General features: G+C 33.1%; 1 protein-coding gene across 2 annotated transcripts; it reads left to right on the plus strand.

Moving 5' to 3' along the window:
• Window positions 1-4,307: 4,307 nt before the first annotated feature.
• On the plus strand, window positions 4,308-19,497 carry LOC130623676 (uncharacterized). 2 transcript variants are annotated; one of them, XM_057439183.1, is made up of 8 exons: window positions 4,308-5,914; window positions 16,448-16,564; window positions 16,744-16,875; window positions 17,264-17,506; window positions 17,594-17,725; window positions 18,058-18,153; window positions 18,413-18,529; window positions 18,793-19,497. In XM_057439183.1, exons 1-8 carry the CDS (start codon window positions 5,839-5,841, stop codon window positions 18,876-18,878), a joined length of 999 nt encoding a protein of 332 aa, XP_057295166.1. In that variant the 5' UTR covers window positions 4,308-5,838; the 3' UTR covers window positions 18,879-19,497. The 2 variants fall into 2 exon arrangements, with proteins under 2 accessions (XP_057295166.1, XP_057295167.1); XM_057439184.1 differs by lacking the exon at window positions 4,308-5,914 and adding an exon at window positions 7,595-14,141.
• The last annotated feature ends 229 nt before the right edge of the window (window positions 19,498-19,726 follow it).

The raw sequence follows: 19,726 nt of genomic DNA on the forward strand, positions 1-19,726 counted from the left end.
AACCTCATTCCCAGGATTCCTATAAGTTTATGTTATATATTAGAGTCTTTGGGAATTGGGTCTAAATTGAGCAGAATCAATCATGTTTGTCAGCTTGTCTTAGCGGTTAGACAATGTCACGAGGTGCATCAGTTCTATTTAATTATTTATTTGTAGCTATACACAAAAGAAACTTTATTTAGGACCAAAGGTGAGCAAAACATACCGCTTGTATGTTTCTTATGTTTCCTCACCTTTAATTGCAGTACTTTTGGCATTATTAAATACTAAAAGACATAGAGAACTCGATAAAAAATTTTCTCTTTGAGAACGTTTTGTGTTGTCAAATACAGTGACAGTCACCAAGACGACAGGTTGTCTGACACACATGTGTTATAAAATCTCTTTGATGACACAGCATTGTCTGAGAACTCTGTGTTTGCAACCAAACTGTTTGGATGCTCTTCTTATATGCTTTCTCGATCATTTATTTCTTTCCATCGATACGGCCAATTTTAGTTGCTGATTTCGTAGCCTTCTTATAAAGAGAGTTTTGGAATTCACAACGTTAGAAAATGTGTAATTAACTAGCTGTTATCTCTATATTTCATTTTACTTCATGTTCCAGCCAAATATTTCGAATTCTAAAATGCTACCACTTGTACATTTTTTCATGGGCTGCAAGAAATAAAGATTTATTAAAAATTTAATATTACATTCTTGAAGTTTGTTTAACTAGTTTAAACGAGGTGGCTCTAAGTGAAGATGAGGTCGTGGATGAAACGAAGTTGCTGTACATCTAAATGAGGTTGTTGCAATGGCAAGTAAAAAGGAGTACCGACTTTATACAGCGCAGTCTGGGCACGAGTAAGGCGCTTGTAGGGACAAATGGTAGCGCAACAAGAAAAAAACAACAACAATAACAGAAAATTTAACTTGTGGCTTACCCATGGAGGTATAAAAGAACTTTTATACCTCCCTGCTTTACTATTATAACACTAAAATTAAAGGAGAGTATTCTTAATCCAAAAGACACAAAATTTAAGGTTATTAAATGACTAGAAGGTTAGCCTAGCTAAAAGTCAAGTGTCCAACGTGTTAAACCAGAAAGAAATGTCATTATTGGCACCACATTGCTAATTCTTATTGTTATCTTTAAAAAGTGTTGTCCCCAATAGTTACTATACCACTATATTTCAAAACAAAGCAAGTGCAGTTAGCTAACTAGCTAGCTAAATAGCTGACAAAAGATAGGTGTAGTTTAAGCCCGTTAGCTTTAGTTAGCCTGGTCAGTGTGCAGGGACAAGGAAAACATCACAGTAAATACTTTTCTTATATTAACATTATGTTAGCTGTTAGTTACATCTACCTTATTTTACAAAAAAATTAAAATCCAACATGCACAAAAATTGCTACCACAAATTTTTCATTTTTATCCACAATAAAATTTCGTTATTTGACAATACTGATTTTTCTTTCACCAAAATCATTAAATCTTTAGCATCAGCAAAACTGTTTTTGCAAAAATCTTTATCAACATTTGACATAATCTTTAATCATAATTTAAAAATAATCTGACGTCAGCCATAAAAAAAGTGAAAAAGAGCACTGGGAACGAAGTTGTGTTAGTCTTAACAATGTCACTACAAGTTGGTCAAGTGTGCATTTGTAATCTTGCTACTTGCATCCAGTCTTTTGTTCATTTTTAGACGATTCTTGTTTAGTTTCTATGTAGACGATAAAGAACAACTCTAGAATGTCATTTTTAAGTAAGTCTTATAATACATTGCTCAGACATTTCATCATCGAAAAGTTTGGCTACTTTTTTCCGACACTTACCATACGTGGTAGGGTTTAACAAACGATCGGCATGTTTCATTTCCACTTATGAGAAAAACGGATCGGAACGGAAAAATAATAATACATTAATGGGATTGGCTAATTATTCTTTTGCTATAATATTTTTTCCGCTCCTGTCAACATGAAAAATTTAGATGATTACAAATTGTAGTTTAAATCGAATCGGTAAATTTATTAACCAATCAAATTTTTGAGTTCACAATTTTCCAGATCTGATCAGTTCAGTTCTTCGGTGGCAATCCAGGAAAACTGTCCCCAAATTCTTTTTTTTTCTTTCATAAAAAATGGGCGAAATTATCCAAGCAATTACTAAACCGCAACATTAATTGTAAAGTAGCGGAAGTGGTTTAGAGTGCAGGGCTCGGTGACCCGATTTTCTTCAAATCACTGGTGATCACATTATTGAGAGGAGATATGTTGCGTTTAGCTACATATTAAAGCTATTAAAATATTATAAAGTAAAAAAACTTAATGGTAGAAAATAGCAGTTACTACTTCTTCATTTTTTACATCGATATCATATGCATGAAGGATTCGAAACGAAACTGGAATATGTTCGTAATTCGTGATACTCCCAACTCATAAAAACCATGAAGGAATTTAGAACACTTACTTATTTACAATGATCATTTCTCTTTTTAGCTTTAATTATCCAATTTGACTCGATTACCTACTCACAATTGCGTATATAGATTATGCTATAATATGTTCTGCTAAGTTTCACGCTTTCCCATCTGAAGTAGGCACTTCAGATGCCTGTACAAACTAACTAGAGAATGCTCAAACTTACTAGAAAATGAATAAAAGCGTTTAATGCCTGTTTCGAATATTTGCTATTTTCTCAAAAATTATTCTGTGTATGTGGCATGAACTCCTCCTTTGTTTAATGATCTAGGATATAGGTTGTAAAGCTTCATTTATTTTTAACGTATTACTGGAGAGGAGACCCTAATAACAAGGTGGGAAATATAAGCTCATTTAAGATATAAAGTTGTTACTGTGATAAAATCCATAAACACAAAATATTGTAATGTCAGAAGCAAGTTCAAAATACTTAATGATTAAGGCCATTTGTTTGTGTCATGAAAATGTGTTAAAAAAAATTAACCTTTTATTGTTCAGAATTTTATAGGCAAAAAACTTTGCGATTTTCTCGAGATTGAACATTCCACATAAACAAAACACAAACGACGATAGCAATAATGTTTCAAGCAACTAGCAACACCTTTTGTCTCATTTCAAGTTATGAAATCAACAGGGATTTTTTAAATTATCAAATTATCTTAAATTTTACCTTCAACAGAATAACATGAAAACGAAAAACTTGACATCTAATTCCTAAATAACGGAAAAACAAAGATTGTCCCCGTTTTTAACCAATCAGCATCGGGAGGAAGAATTGAAAAGAAAATGTTGGTTCCCAATTAAATAAGGCAGTCACCACACTTTTAAAAAGAAATCATAGTGATATTCATTGTTTTTTTGTATTTAAATTCAGCTTTTTCTTCAAAAAAGGTCTTGCGTTTAAGCTTTGATTTGAGAGAGAACACAATAAAATGACTGCCTCAGTAAATGAACCAGTATAAAAACTTTCCTCCAGGCTAATAAGGAACTTAATTTTAATTAAACTTTCAACTCTATTTTATGAGGGTACTTCAAATATCTATTTAGACTGATCTATTACAAATATTTAAAAGCAAAACATAAGCAACGCCTTCAGCTAAACCAATTAAATTTGGAGCAAGCCTGAGAGAGAGAGAGAGAGAGAGAGAGAGAGAGCTGGGGAAACATTTGATAAAAGGATGATAGCTGAGAACTTTTATAAGATGTAGAGAAAGGGCGCATTGTTTCATACTTCCTGGTTTCTCCAAGAATTTAATCTGCTAGTTAGTCAATACAGTTACATGGCTTAATAAGGATGTCTCATGACAAGATCTTGCACAGAAAAAAACGTATTAAGGTTAGGGCACACAGATCTAACATTTCATACGACTGTTTGCGTATTTTGAAAATCGAGATTGATGACGTTGGGCGTAAGTTGTTCCAGAATATTCGGCAAATTGTTATAAACGCAATAAAAATATTGAAAATTTTATTGTTTTTTAAAAAAAATTTTTAAACTTTTTAAACACTTTCAAAAAAATTTTACACGCGAGCCATACATTTTTGAGAACTATAAAAATAGACTTGCATTCCGAAAAACTGTCAAAAATTTAGATTATATAATATTTCTTTCTCAAACAGACATTTTAACCATATAAGGAAAAGTGGAATAGCTGTTTCATAGTTTGATTAGAATATGTTAAGTGTAGTTTCTACGTCATATAAAAAATGTTGATTCAACAACTGCACGATACATGACATCAGAGAATTTAAAAATCAATTAAAAACATGAAAACATGAAAATAAATAGACAGTTCATTTTTTATGTAAACTTTACTATGAAGTATTTCAGGGTAAGTAGTTGTGTAATACAACAATCTTCCGCAATACATGTTAAAGTCGAAGACGAATTTGAAAACTGCATTAGTTTTCAGAACGTCTTTCATCTCGCCTTTCCTGATCTTTAAGTTTTGTATTGGGATGTGACATTTGTATTTCATTAATGAACGAGCATCTTAACTCACACTTTACGAATTCTCAATTCCTGTTGATTCTTGTGTTTTCAAACACCCGCCTAGCAGCCATATTGCTGTCTGACGTAACACTTCTGCACGGAGCTTTTTTTACAGCTTTCACTTCTGTGTATTGGCCATCTATCTGCTTAAATGCTTTTTTGTTATTGTAAGAAACTCCTTTATAAACAACAGCAGGCTGTAAAAAGTTTAAACCAACTTTTAATCATAGAAAAAATTGAGCTGTAGTATACAAAAATGTTTTTAAATGGTTTGAGTTGAACGTCTGAGCTTTTCCTCTTCAATGATTCATTGTGTACTTTTTAGCAACAACTAAGAAAAACTTCAATCAATTTCGAGGCTAAAAGATATTTTGCTATCTCAATCTACAACCTTCCACAAAATAATCAAGGTGACAATTTTTAAAAAATTTTCCACACTAGATTCTCACAACCTAACCATGTGGAAGACTTGCCAGTGTCACCTACAGCCAACCTCGTTTCCGGCGCCTGTTGTCTCTTTTTTTCTCGGGACGGCGATGTTAGAAAAGATACAAGAGGCCCTGGGGACGAGGTTGACCTACAGCAAACTTAGGATCTTAGCTTATTTGGTTTCGAACTCTTGTAATATGCTAATTGTTACTGTCATCAGATCTCAAATTTAAGCAACTTTTTACGCCTTGACGCGGATTGTTCCGCAAAAAGCAGAAGATGTTACTATGCGCGACAAAACCAAGCTTTCGCACCCTTTTCTCCATGGATTTATGCCTTTTTGAAATTTCTGGGGACGAGGGTAAAGCTTACCTAAACTACGCGTCTAAAAAAAGTAATACAAAATTACTGGAAAAATGAAATTGCTTCAATTCTTTGGTAAGGTGTTGAACGGTTACTTACGGTGTCTGGTGAGATAAGTAACCCTGGGTTAACGCATTTAGGAGAAAATTTTGCCAGGGAGAGTTAAGTACTAAATTGTACCTATTTTTCATCTGTTTTCATGCGAAAGTTTAAATGTACAATAAATAAAAATATAATGTGTAATAATGTAACAAATTTAAAAGTTCACACGCTCTAAAAGGCGTAATTAGCCTTTTAAAAAAAGTAACACCAAAATGGAGAGTGCAGACAAGATGGAGACTAAATGATGAACATTTCAAACAGGTCACGTGATTGTTTGTTATTGTTTTCTGAGAAGACATATAAATAGTGAATGTTTCTCATTCCATGTATAAAATCAAGCTTGAACAACTCACTTAAACACACAGAAGTTATTTGAAAAAGGAAACAGGAAAAAAAAGGTTTAGTTACAAACAAAAATAAAGACTTTGATATATATTCTATAAAGAAGGTTTTAAAGTTAAAGTTTGTAAGTGAAAAAGTGGAGCAAAATGGAGAATTTCTGGCAAATTTTCGCGCTCTTAACAGTATTGGCACATGTGTATGGACGAAGTCACCCGAACAGACGTAAGTTTCCCCCTTTTAATTATTTTTAAAAGGTAGTAAGTGTAGCCACAGCTTGTTATTATGTTTGCGGGTAATTAGAAATAATCCGTTGCGGGATTTTAGAACTGCGGGGCGTACCTTTGAACACTATAATTTGGAGAGTAAGAGAGAAAAAATTGTAACTGATGAATCAGTTTGAAAATTTTGAAATTATTTGATTGCCACTTTCAGTTTTTCATGATTTAAGCTGACAATAAAAAGCTAAATTTGTCAAAAAAAATATCTAATATTTTTTAATTAATTTATGCTAACAGTCTGATAAAATTATTTGAAAAATTTCTTTGAACCTGTTGTCTCTATATTGTCGACGGATACGTTTGTCTGTCCCTTGTGTCTGTTCTTTTAATTGTTCGCTTTTGGTAACATTTTTATTAGCCACTGACTCAAAAACATGTTGTATAGCCGTTTTTATTCAAATGAATTCATGTAGCAGACATATGAGAACATATATGGCTTTAAAATGACGAAATTCTAAAATACACTTAACAAACATTTGCAATCCAGTTTTTGTTAAAACGTGGTGTGAACCTACAGTCTTATACCACAAGTAAAAATAGATCAGTTTTATACATGGGTCAAATTTAAAAGTGACGTTCTGGTTCTCTGGTTAAACTTCACAATAACACGTGTCCTAAACTTGTTATTTTTGATATTTCGTGCAAGGTGACCTGTAAACTCAAGAAAACTAACTATTAATCCAATCAAAAACAAATAATTGATTTTGCTTCTGCGTTAAGGTGTAACATCATAAATTGATTTAAGATGTGAAGGATAATTAAATTGCAGAAAATCGTGAGCTTAAGAATATAACGCGCGCACATTGTGTTCGTTTTTGGTTTTTCTTCTGATGCTTTGTCGAAGCCGAAAACGTTTTAAAAAATTTTAAGTACTTTGTTTAAGGTTATAAGAAGCTATTTCCTGTGCTTAATTTCCGCAATGATGGATTTTTAACGAACTTTTACTTGTGTCGATGGAAATTGTTGTGTGTGAAGATATGTGGAATTTATAAATTTATATTTTTAATTAATAATTTTCACGATATGTTTATCTTCATGACAATGGAAATATTTCCCGCCATGCGGAACGTTTACAGCCTTGTTCCCAGGACTAATTACCTGTCAACGGCACTTCCTCATAGTTCTACACAGTACAATGTGCTTGGGTCGAGTTAATTTTTTTTATTAACTTTATTAAATATATTAAGCTTTGTCAGAAAAAAAAGAAAGAAGGTACCTTGTGATGTCTTCCCAGGTAATGTCCCTGCGACCATTTTGTTTCATTATTTCAAATTAATCTCCAGGATACGCGGTGCCATTTTCAAAGTTTTTTCATAAAAAACAGATTAATAAGGGAAAAGAAAAAAAAGAAAAGTAGAAATAAAACCACTGCAAGAAAATTATTTTTGCATATTACTTTATCTATATTATAATGCCCGTATACGTCTGGTAGCTTAGCTGCGCAGGTAGCGAGACTCACGCAATGCGGTATAAAAAGGACGGGCGAACCCGTGGATTTTTCCACGGGCTAACGACTAGTAGTTTAAATTTCAGAGGCAGGGAAAAAGTCAAATTTTTAATTTAATTTATTTTCCTCTGGTCATATCCACTATAAATTCATCCTTTTGCTTTCTTTTTTTTCTGCGTTAATTTAGAAAGAATTGCAGTAGTCTTGTGACATTGACCGTGGTGTTGTTTACTAGGTGGTCGGCTTTCAAATTAAGCATCGTGAACTTGTAGCGAGTTTTTTATTATATTGGGGAGAATGTGTTGTTGGAACTACCGCTGAAGCCCAATTATACTGCTAAGAAGATCTTACTTAATTAATAGAATTCTACAAGCAACTTCCCTTCTTAAATTTCCTATACAAGCAGCTAGAAGTCGTATAGCTAGACATAAGCGTATTAAAAGCCTTCAAAGCCATGCTGAGTGAAACCAATGCATGAATATATCAGTAGTTTGTTAGGAAGTGTTTTTTACTAGGGATGGGAATAGAGTTTTGTGTTTCTTACGGCAGAATACGTGCATGCCTTGCTTTGAATATGCGTGTATGCCTCGCTTTTACGGCGCGTGCATGTCTCGCTTTTATGACTCACCAATAATTTAAGAGCTTTTTAATCCATATACTAACATTTTAGAATGATTCATTTCATCAAATACGATGTGTTGATCTAAAAAATAACAATTTCACAAACTTGGTTTAAGAAAAATATCTATTTTATTTATGTTGTGAGCTGTTAACTGCCCCCGCCTAAACAATGTTTGAAACTTACAACAGGATTTGCTTGATTTGACCTAAGAAGATAGAAGTCTTTTTATATTTAACGATGTGTAATGATTACGTCATTGACTGCAGCATAAAAAAGCGCTTAGTCACACGGTTGTTTTGATGAAAAAATATCAGTAAAGCAAACAGGAAATTTTGATTTTGGAAGTATAAAAAAAACAACTTTATTCTACCCTGCAAAAATAAACTTCGCAAATTTATTAGTATTACGATTATTCACCCAGGAGAGCTTTCTCAGCTCTTTTGGCACTGTTACCAACGAAGGCTTTGCAAAGGGAGTCCCAGTGCATTTAAAGCTTCCACTTGAGCTACAAAAGCCGTGCAAGCACAGCAAATGCCTAACTAGACAACCCTTTAAGATATCGATCATATTCTCATTCTAAACGCTAAGTAGAAAAAGATTGAGTCTCACTTCAATACTCTCTTGCACAACTCAACCGGGATTTGAACACATGACCTAACGCACTGGAAGAACTACAATTTAATTTAGATTTTTCGCCACAAATTTCTATCAATCTTATTCTCATATTTCTCCTTTGGCATACAATTTTAACGAATAAGCAGAAATTTCTTTATTAAATCTAAAATATTTGCACAATTATTACAAAATCCCTAAAAATGTAATCCTAGGTTTTCCTTGATATTTTTGAGTCGGGCCCGACATAGAAAAGGCGACAGAAAACCTCTGTGCATAAAGATCGCTCAGGGAACCAAAGGTATTAGAGTTTAAGCTTACACTAACCAAAAGTGATAGGAAACTTAAAACTTAAAATTAAAAAAAACAAAACAACAGAGTTTAATCCTGGGATGATGTAGTTTCTCGTTGTTTATGACGAGCAGTGTTCACCTTGCTTTATCTTTTTTTTGTCTGTTTGTTTTCTAAGCTTCAAGTGTACAGCGCGCTAAAACCACAATATGTTATTTTGGCAGCTGTAATAAATATGAAACAGCCGGTTAACGACAAAAAAACAACAAACATAAATGTTGTTCCACGTAGGTTCTCCGATTAAGGGGATATATAAGGTTAATCTCATGTTATCCCAAAGTTTCTTCTTCCGCAAGTTTTTGACTAAAAAAATCGGAAATTCTCGCTTTTTTATATGTTTAACCAGTAAAAACGCAAACAATGATTGATTTGTGTGTGCCCTTTCAGTTGTTTACTTCAGACAATCTTGTACCTAGAGTATCTGCCTTTAAAACAGTCAGACAAAAGACAGTGAGAGCTTGGCTTCTGTACAATTTCTTCATTTATTCAAAGCATTTCAGTTTTTCGTCACATCTGCATTGCGGATTTCATGAATCGATGTCTAACTGTGTTTCTTAAGATGTTTGAAGTACATGTGGATGAAAGTACTTTTCTTGTGGGGGATTTAAAACAGTTAAAAACTCGATTTGAAAATTTTAATATTGTTATTATTGGGAAGTTTATTCCGCGTTTAGTTTTAAAATAGACCGCGTAATCTCTATAATACGTGAAGAAACGTGAAAAAGGATAACAAGAGCAAAAAAGTTTGAGGTTTTTGTGCTTGATATGAAGTAGCACCTACTTTCTTAAGCGGGAAAAGAGGTAGAGGATAATGAATTCCTGCATGTCATTACATATGAACTACGGTGCTGTCTGAAATTCAAACACAAAAATGTTCGATGTTCTTCACAGAACACAACAATTGCCGTATTCAAAATGGCAGTCGAATTGCTACTTTGTGTTGAGGTTGCACGAAATAACGATGCCTGGGAAATGTACGACGAATGAATATCTGATGACTGGAATATACACGGCGAGCGAACCTGTAAATTTTTCTACAAACTAACCTTTGATCTAAATTATTTTTTTGGTACAGTGTAAATTCTTGAATTTGCGCACGCTGAAAAATTTATTTTAATATTTGGGAATAGACTTCGACACTAAGGAGTGATAGAATCATAAAAAGGTTTGCGTAACTTAGAACTCAAATACTGTCTGATTACATCGTTAACTTGATCTTTCATCCTAAAATATCTAAAGTCCGGGTTTGTCGAACTTTTGCCTACTTGAATATTGATTTAAGCTGTATTTACTGGAGTCACTTCCGAAATATTTATCGCTTTTCCCGAATAATTTTTCAAATTTTTTTTTTTAAAAGTAAAACTTTGGTTAATTCTAACTCAAGGTTTTTGAGATTTTATTTAGGATGATGGGTTCCTAATCAAGAATTGGTTTGTCGGTTCTGTTTTCTCTGCTAAATTCTTTGTTAGTAAAACATTTTGATTTTGTGAATGGAACGACACGAGGATAGGGTGTTGTCGCAGAGATGTTGAATAAAAGAATAAAAACAGGCTTATTAAATTAATCTTACCACTGTAAAGGCTGTGTTCTAAACATTGTAAGCCTTGTTCAAACCCGTCATTAATCCAATCAGACATGTATAATTTTGATATGAAAGATAGAGGCTTTTTTTAATATGCATGTGACAATTTTTTCCTCTCTGGATTTATCTGTTTCGATTAGTCATACTTGTTCGGACGCACATATCAATAAAAAATGGAAATGACCGTACCTAATCCTCTTGGTCGGTTAGGAGAATTGACAACCGGGCTGCCAAGACAACTTTTCTATCTACAGGTTGATATTGAGAAAATGTTTTATTATTTTCTACGTGTTACCATCGCAAGGTAATTTGTCTCTCGCGTTGGAGTCGTTTACTGGTCTAGATAAAGTTTGTGTTTTGGTCAAAGAAGATTAACTAAAGCCATACCATACATTTCTGCTGTAATAGAGTTGTGGTTAAGAACTGAGAGAAGAATGCTGATAATAAGACAGAATTTCTTTTTTTTTACGAATGAATAGTTTGAAGAGTATGATACGTTGCGCATTGGAATTTTACGAGAAAAACTTTCTTTAAAATATGGATGATCATGTCTAACCTTCCTTTGTAATAATCGAGTCTAACCTGTATCAATGGATAGTAACAACTATTATTATATGCCATGAATTTAGATGTTCCATTAAACCTCACGATATATTTCGCCTCTCCCACTCTCCCTATTGATATATTTTCCGCATTCTAATGACGTATTTATTGATCACGTGTGCGTGATTGCACGAAAGAGGAACGGGAAAAGATCGATAATATCTAACATCCACAGATTTCTCACAATTCATGCTTTAATTAGCTCTTTATATTTTTAATTTATAACTTTATTCAATTTTCTAATCTTTAATTTAGTGGCCATTTTTCTAATCACCTAATTAGGAAGGTTAATTTATGAATTCCACCATTGTTTTAAACCCGTCATTCAATATATATAGACTATATATAGACTATATGAAATGCCATAAATACTCCCCCAGACCGGCCGATAAAATACGTAAAATGCTGTAGAAATTACTATCAAAGACGGGGGTGATGTTTTAAGATTGTAGTTTTAATATATTAATGCACATGTGTCGTATGGCATTTTTAATTATATATTAAAAATTTTTGTGCCATTCATGGTTTTATTTACTACGTTGGATTTTGTTGGCTGGTACTGGTTTTTTGTCGTCTTAATGGTGTTATTGTTATTGTTATTGTTATTGTTGTTGTTGTTGTTGTGGTCATTTTTAATGTTGTTGCTACTTCTGTTCAACTGCGCTATGATGGCTGTATGTAAATTGCTTGAAATCGTCCCAACATCTGTCTCTTCGTGTAGCTATTAATTTTAAGCTTTTTTCAGTTTAAAACTAGTAATTGGACTGGGTTTTCAAGCCTGTAAACAAGGTCATACCAGTACAATCATTATGTATTATACCTACATTAAATTTTTTTATGTTTTTTTTTTTATTTCTGTTTAGTTTTTGTTTAAAGGACACAAATAAACTTCAAATGTGAAACCTATTTATACTAACATTTTTACATTTTTTTAATTTTAATTGTTGATCAGCAGTTTGTAAGGCAAATTTAGGCGAAATTGAAGCAAAAATTTATTGCACTAAAATTCATGTTCTGTTTTGTTTTCATTTTTTAAATTTTGTAAATAAAAAAGTCGGCTGCAATTATTAAGATGATTTATTTCTACATATTTCTACATATTTATACCGGTCCAGATTTTGTGCACAATTTTGAAAACTCCGGTTTAGTTATCGAAACAATGTTTTCACCACATGTTCCATTGTACCCAAACCTCTTACATCCTCATTCGAAAAATGTAACCCTCTTTAATAACTGCAATTCAAGATCTGATTGGTCGGAAGTTTATCTGGAACATAATACAAACCAACCTTATCCCCAGGGCTTTTTTCTGGAAATATTTCTTGCTTGTCCGAAAGAGCCTTGGGTACGAGGTCGATCCCAATCTTAAACCAATTACCGGTTGTTCTCTGCTCTCTCTCCTCTCTCTTACTTTGTCTATCTTGAACAAATATTCCGGCTCTTGCGAGACAAGTTAAAGATTACATCTGAATTTAGTGTTTTGGTGCAAAAACCGCCATGTTTAAGAATTTATCTTGTACAATAAATAGAGTACACTGGTTGGTTTTGACATCAGCAAAGAATTTAAATAGATACAATATTTCCAAGAAAAAAACCCAAATTATTATTGCAACGAAATAGTAATTTACTGTGACGTAATATATACTCTGTTGATGATATTATGTCTTTTTAAACATTTTGAAATTTCAAAATATCAACCTAATAATTTCAAATCTACCCTTTGTTGACATAAACTATACAGGAAAAACACATTGCGTTGATAGTGTTTAAAATATTTTAAATTTTTGACATACTTGATATGGTTACATGATAAGATAAAAAGCACTGACCTTGCTCAATAAATAAACAAATCAATTAATCGTTATCAGACATGAACAAACAAAAATCTGAAGGGGTAAATAAATTAACGTATTGACACCGATATATAATGTTCTTCTGTTTTTGCGGCTGTGTTAAAAACCTGCCAAACTCAAGTACTTCAATTCTGTGACATCAGTTAAAATAAAAAATATACTTTTTCGATAGATTTAGGCGAAAATTATGCTCAAAGACGCCATTATATTTTACATGCTATTTTACCACTTTGTTGTATTTTTTATAACAACAGAACATTCAACATTTTAGAAACGAACAAATTAAAACTGGCACTGAGTTTGAAAATATGTAAGTGAACACTGTCTACTATCCATCGCAGGGTACAGTTCATAAGGAACAGGTCAATAAGTGACAAGTGACGATTCAATAAGTGACGAGTCACGAATGTGTGCTTACATGTCAGTTGACATTTTAAGGAGAGGCAAAAGAAGAAGCTGTGATATTTAATACATAAAAGACAAAAAATAAGCTAATTAATTTTTTCGTATTTTTTCTGACCACAACGCCGTAAAATAAACATTCGCATATATTGGTCTCACTTACACAGGTTGGACTCGACTATTTAAATATTTTTTCCTTAATATAGAAGAAATGGGCAAAATCAAACATTCGACTTGACTTTTTATGTGCAATTAGACGAATATATAAGAAGCCTGGGACCGAGGTGTATTTAATTAACAATTTCACTAATCACTTTATTCGGTTTGATTAAATGAGAGAAGGAGTATACAATCCACAAATATTTCTCTAACTTTTCTAACATTACCCTGCTTATCCAAATTAATCTCCTCTTAATTGCGTAATAATTACATCACATAATAGTAGCGTATATCGCATACCTTTCCATCTCGACGTCACGCTAAGGCAATTATATCCGACCTGTATTTTCTATAAATGATAGTCCTGCAAGACATGTTCAGTATTGTGCTTTGTGATAGTTGAATATATTTAAAAGAGTTTGTCATTAGTTGTAAAAGCAGTTGTGAGGATTGTGTAAAAATTCAAGATGGACTTGTCGAGGATAACAATTTTAGCTGTATTTGTTGGCGTCATGTTTATTGGTCAAACGTCGCCCAAAAGTAAGCCGATTGATTTAATTTTTATTTTAACAATTTTTTGTTTGTTATAAATAAAACTTTGAATTTATCTTTGGATTTTAAATTTATTCCTCAAAGATGCGCATGTAACCACCTCGAGATATCCTGTGGCCGAGATTGCTTCGGTGTTTTACATATCTCATATCCGCCTAAATATTCCAGAAATCACGCCTGGCATTCAATATTTCAATAATTCCAACGTGACCCCCTACTCCTACCAACATTATACCTTATTCTTTTTTGAAGTGAAAATTTGAAGTAAAAATGAGACTTGACGAGGCTTGACGACGTTACTATACATAGTGAAAAGTTTCGTACAAAGACGTTAGTTAAATATATGGTTATCTAAGTAGTTTGACAAAAAATCGGCCCAGTGTAAGCTGGTCCTTAATTGAGTTTTTAAAAAAAGTGGTAATGTTTAGTTCCGGGACCAATAAAAAAGGTTCAATTTTGGATTTAAAGAATGACCGGAAATTGGATGTTACAACATTGCCAATATTCTTGGTAGCTCTAAGGGACGAAATTTTTAATTACCTGACGGAAATTAGGGCCGCTTTATCCGACAAAGAGTGGACCGATAAACCTTTCTTAATGAGGACAAATTTACTGGCCATAAAATTAAAAAGAATAAAGAACGTTTTAGATTTAAAACAACTTAATATATTATCTAAAAAATAATTGAAAAAAAGGCACCGCTTAAATATAAATACTAATTTTGCTTCTTCCAGCTATTTTTAAACGCAAAAACTTTGGTTAAAAAAATGTCGGTTGCAAAAGTACCGAAATATTTGACAGGTGACGAAATTTTTAACCGATGAAATATTTTAACCGACGAAATAAAAGTCCGACATACTTTTAACCGATTATTCTAAAAAATGAAGCCTAGAAAAAGCGTTACGATCAAGGCGCTAAAGATAAACAACGGAATTATCTCTTCAATTTAATCCACCCATCAAAATGCGACCTAAAATATTCAACTTTCAAACATACAACTGGCTTCAGATCTGGTTGTACAAAACACGATTTTTGTTGACACACGCGTCATTTCTAAACACAGGTAAACGTCAATATAAAAACATGTCCAGAAACTGTCAAGGACTCTGCTTTGTTTGCTAACAAATACATTTTATAAATCCTTGAGCACACGAATTGATAAAACAAAATATTGTTTTTTCTTAACTCCTCCTAAAACAAGATGTTTGTGATTAACAAAAAGATTTTAAGTTAAATGTAGTTAGATATATCCGCAATTTTGAACTGCAGTAAACATAGGGTATAAAAACGTGATTTTAAGGGGGGGGAAATGGGTGCAAATAGCTAAATTTTTAATCGATACGAGTCTCTAAATCATCATTGCGGTCCAAGATGATAAAAAGAGAAAAAGCGCTGGGAACGAGGTTGTATCCCTCCATTTTTTAATCCCCGACCTTGCTCAGTAGAGCGAGAAAACTTTTCTACCGAAATGTAACATCGTAATCTCTGTTCTAATCGTAGCTGTTAAGTTTTAAAAGAATATTCTGTTCTTCACTAAATAGTTGAATTTTAATTTTATTTTTTGTTTAATATTTTAGTTCAGAAAAAAGAAAACTAATTCGAGAAATTAGCATAGAAAAAGAGACCAAATTTTGACTAAAATTTTCCCTAAATTTTCTTTCCAGGCTTATATTCGCATGATAACTTTTGATTGGTCAATGGAAAGGATTACCCCAGGTCAATGATTTCTTCTGCTGACATAAACAAATATGTCTGGAGCAATTATCCCACACATGCAGTTTACTTTATAAGACTTTCTCACACAACTAAATAAATAAAATATTTGATGATAATCATTATGGATCAATTTTTATAGTGAGGACAACTTTAAAGCTTGTGTTTACAAATTCTCAGCACGTAAACTACTGTTTGTTGTGACTCGGATTATCAATCACATTTTTCACAACAACTGCAAAATCAGCTTGCAGAAAGAGGAAAAAACAGCAACAACAATGCGGAAAAAAAAGAAAAGTAGCCCCTAAGTAGCTTTGGCGGGAAAAAATATGCCCCTTTTTAAAACACCGCGAGATATTCATGTTATCGCGGGTTCATTTATTTGCGAAAGTAAAATTAAATTTTGTAGTTAAAAGTCTTTTCAAATTAAGTGAAAAACTACTTTTGCCTGCTTAAAAATGAATAGCTTGCAAGGAAAAATTTTAAGCTTAAAGCATTTTACTAGGTTTTGCGGAGAATATTTTATCGAGTGAACATTTGACACTGGCACAACAAATTATAACTTAAACATTATCTTTTAGTGTTCTGCAAAGACGAATATTCATATCAAACCTGTCGGTTTTACAAAGTTGCTGGATATTGTAAAGCATATGCTTCCGATCTTCATGTCACGTGTCCAGTCACGTGCGGTTTATGTGGTAAGTGGATGAAAAAAGTCAGCATCGTTTCCAGGCCTTTTTTTGCTTTATTAATACAAAATAAAGGTTGGAATATTGACTTTAGCTGACGTAGCAAGGTGCCAGACTTGTATTCGGCAAGACGCGATCATTTTCCAGTTCTAACAGAACTACTTACTAACCTCCAATATCTTTTTTAGATTATGGAGTTACAGAAAAATGTGTGGATAAAGATGGACCGTTTAACTGCCAATATTTGAAATCAAATGGTGTGTGCAGAACGCATGCGCACATAATGGCTAACAGCTGTGCAAAATCATGCAATTTGTGCGGTAAGAAATGTATATTATTGATAAGTACAAAATTACTTTAAAATTTAGGCTCTTCACGCCGCCACATTACCAACATGGGATTTCTGTAAAATCATCGAAATAGCTTTAACATTAGGTATAAATATTGATGAAAAAATGGCTAAGTTAATAAAAAAATAGAGTAGAAAGATTTTATCAAATATATAAAAATCTATTGCAAAGTTGTTAAATAGAAGACGCAATATAAAAACCTATAAACTCTACGATGGCGAACTCTCGTCCTTTATGTGTTTGCAAGGTTGTAAGATTCTCCTTCATGGTGTACATACCAAATTGGCCTTTTCGTATGCCCCACCCTGGCAATGTAACAATTCGAAAAGCAAATGGCGACGCTTGAAACTTAATTTAGATGCGCAAAGAAAATGCAAGGATACAAAATGTCCAGCAGATAAAATCTGTATACTGAACCGTCGCAACGAGCCAACATGCGAGTGTCCGAAATATTGTCCGTATAAACAAGCGTACAAAAAATTGGGGAAAGTGTGTGCGTCGAACAAAAAGACTTACAAAGATGTCTGCCATATGCACCATCATTCATGCAGAGAACACACTAATCTCACAGTTTTATTTTACGGCAGCTGCTACATGACGAGTAAGTTTGACAGCAAAAATTTTTAACGTATCCACAGAAACACCCTCATAAGTAGTCCCCAAGCCTTAATTATTTCTTTATATTTAGTGCCTTGTGAAGATGGAAAAAACGAACATGACTCAGGCGCATGCGCGACATGGAAGAAGCTGGGATTCTGTAAACGTCATCCGAGTGTAATGACTCAGTACTGCAAAAAAACATGCAATTTCTGTGAAGGAAGTAAGTATACATTACAAATAATTTCCTAAACAAAATTGTAGAGTTTATATAAATGTTTTACCTCGCTTAGACAACCTTGTTCCGAGGACCTTATTTGCTTTTTTGATATCGGTTCTAGACAAGAGAACCTGGTAGATAAGAAGGGGGAGGTCGTCTTATAAAATGTAATATGCATTTATATCAGTGAAAAACCCGTAGCTGCTTCCCGCCAAAAGCGTTTAAAAGTTTGACAAGAAAAGGTCTCGATATAAAAAACATGGCGGCTGTTTTACGCAAACATGAACTTCTACCTCTCGAGTGGTAATAAAATAATTTATTTTTACTTTTCACAGGAGTTTCAACGAAACCAATAAAAGACTGTAAATCAAGATTTGGTTGTTGCTGGGATGGAACTGCTGCTCCTGATCCGAAATATGGATCCTGCAAAAGTAAGTAGCTTGCGGAGTACTGCGAACACCATAAATGTTTAATTTATCGCGATGCACTTATTCATACCTGTATTTTGTTCAAATGGCAGCCAAATTATCAAAAAAAATTATTAAACATATATTTGGCATCCATCAATATACAAATGTTTCTTCTGTCTGGTTAAAATGAATGTTGCAAGAAATGCTTGTGGCGAACAAATAGAGAGGGAAATATGCTCAAATTGATTACTTGCGTTACCCTCAACAACCTTGTGTTTAGAATGCGCAGATAAATACTTGAATTTTTGCACGAAATTTATCAATCTCTGTAACTCGAATGATCGCAATAACTTAAAGTTTATGAAGACAAATTGCCCTGTGTCTTGCGGATATTGTCGTAAGTAGAAGTGAAGTAGTTTTTTACTAACTTTGTGTTCAGTTGTCTTGAATAATGTACACGTCTATAATGTACACGTACGTCATTTATCATTAAAAATCCCTTGGCTTTGAACACGCGGTATCTTTTTGAGTGCGAGGTTATGATACAAATGGAACTAACTCCAAAAAAGTGTTGATAATTGGTACTTCTTTACGACATGCTTTCCTGAAGAAATAGACATCCTCCTTTAGACTGTACTTATCCCCCTTTTTTATTTTTAGTGCCTTCAAAACGACGAGAAATTGAGATTCAGATTTTCAGTGGTAGCGGAAAACGACTGTACACGACAAAATTTAAGAATACATGAAGCGCTCATTTCAGTGAAAGTAAATAATGAGAAATTGCTATCTCCATTGACGCTTATTAAGAGAAGATGTCTTTCTCCAGTTTACCTAGAAAAAATGTTTCTTTAAGTTGTGTGATGGTAACGTCACTCTTGTCGTAAGAATAACATTCACAAGACGTTAGAATACGGCATGTGTTTCGTAATTATGTTTCGCTTCAGTAATTTAAAATTTTTAATCGTTCAATCACAGGGCTAACATTTTTTATGCGGATAATAAAGAAACTAACATTTCTATGCTCGACGGTAACGGGACTTAGATTCTCACTCGACGGTAAAGGACCTAGATTTTTTACTCGACGGTGGAGGGACTTACCAATGTATCTTGTACTTAGCGGATCTTAAGATTATAAACTGCAAGCACACTTGCCTGTTATTAGCCCTGGGTGATTTAAATTGTTCAAAGTTATACCTTCTTTTTTTATTATTTATTTATAAAAAATAATTGAAAAGATAACGAAGTAATATGGAACAGAAAAACCATTATTTTTATATATATATAGTTTTCTTGAAGACTTTTGTAGTGGTCATACCACATTTCTTTATTTTTATAAACATGTAACCACTTTGTTTTTATATTTTATACTAGCATTATTTTACAACGCCTTTCCCATGCCTCTGTTTTATGTTAATTAAGACGGAAGAAAAAAGAAACAAGAAGACCCTGGAGCGAGGTTTTATACTTGAGCGAAATCTAGTTTTCCCGCGGCTTATTTAAGCTGAAATTAAAATTTATTTGACGCTTGACTCGATCGACGAACTTTCTCTGTGTCAGTGAAAGTCTGAAACCAACATGGGGGATTTTATACTCC

Source organism: Hydractinia symbiolongicarpus, chromosome 13 (assembly GCF_029227915.1).
Source record: "Hydractinia symbiolongicarpus strain clone_291-10 chromosome 13, HSymV2.1, whole genome shotgun sequence".
NCBI lineage: Eukaryota > Metazoa > Cnidaria > Hydrozoa > Anthoathecata > Hydractiniidae > Hydractinia > Hydractinia symbiolongicarpus.

Coding starts and splice junctions, on each gene's coding strand:
- LOC130623676 (XM_057439183.1), top strand. CDS start 5,839: ATGGAGAATTTCTGGCAAATTTTCGCGCTCTTAACAGTATTGGCACAT. Junction 16,565..16,743: donor AGTCACGTGCGGTTTATGTG/GTAAGTGGATGA, acceptor TATCTTTTTTAG/ATTATGGAGTTACAGAAAAA. Junction 16,876..17,263: donor AAAATCATGCAATTTGTGCG/GTAAGAAATGTA, acceptor AACTTAATTTAG/ATGCGCAAAGAAAATGCAAG.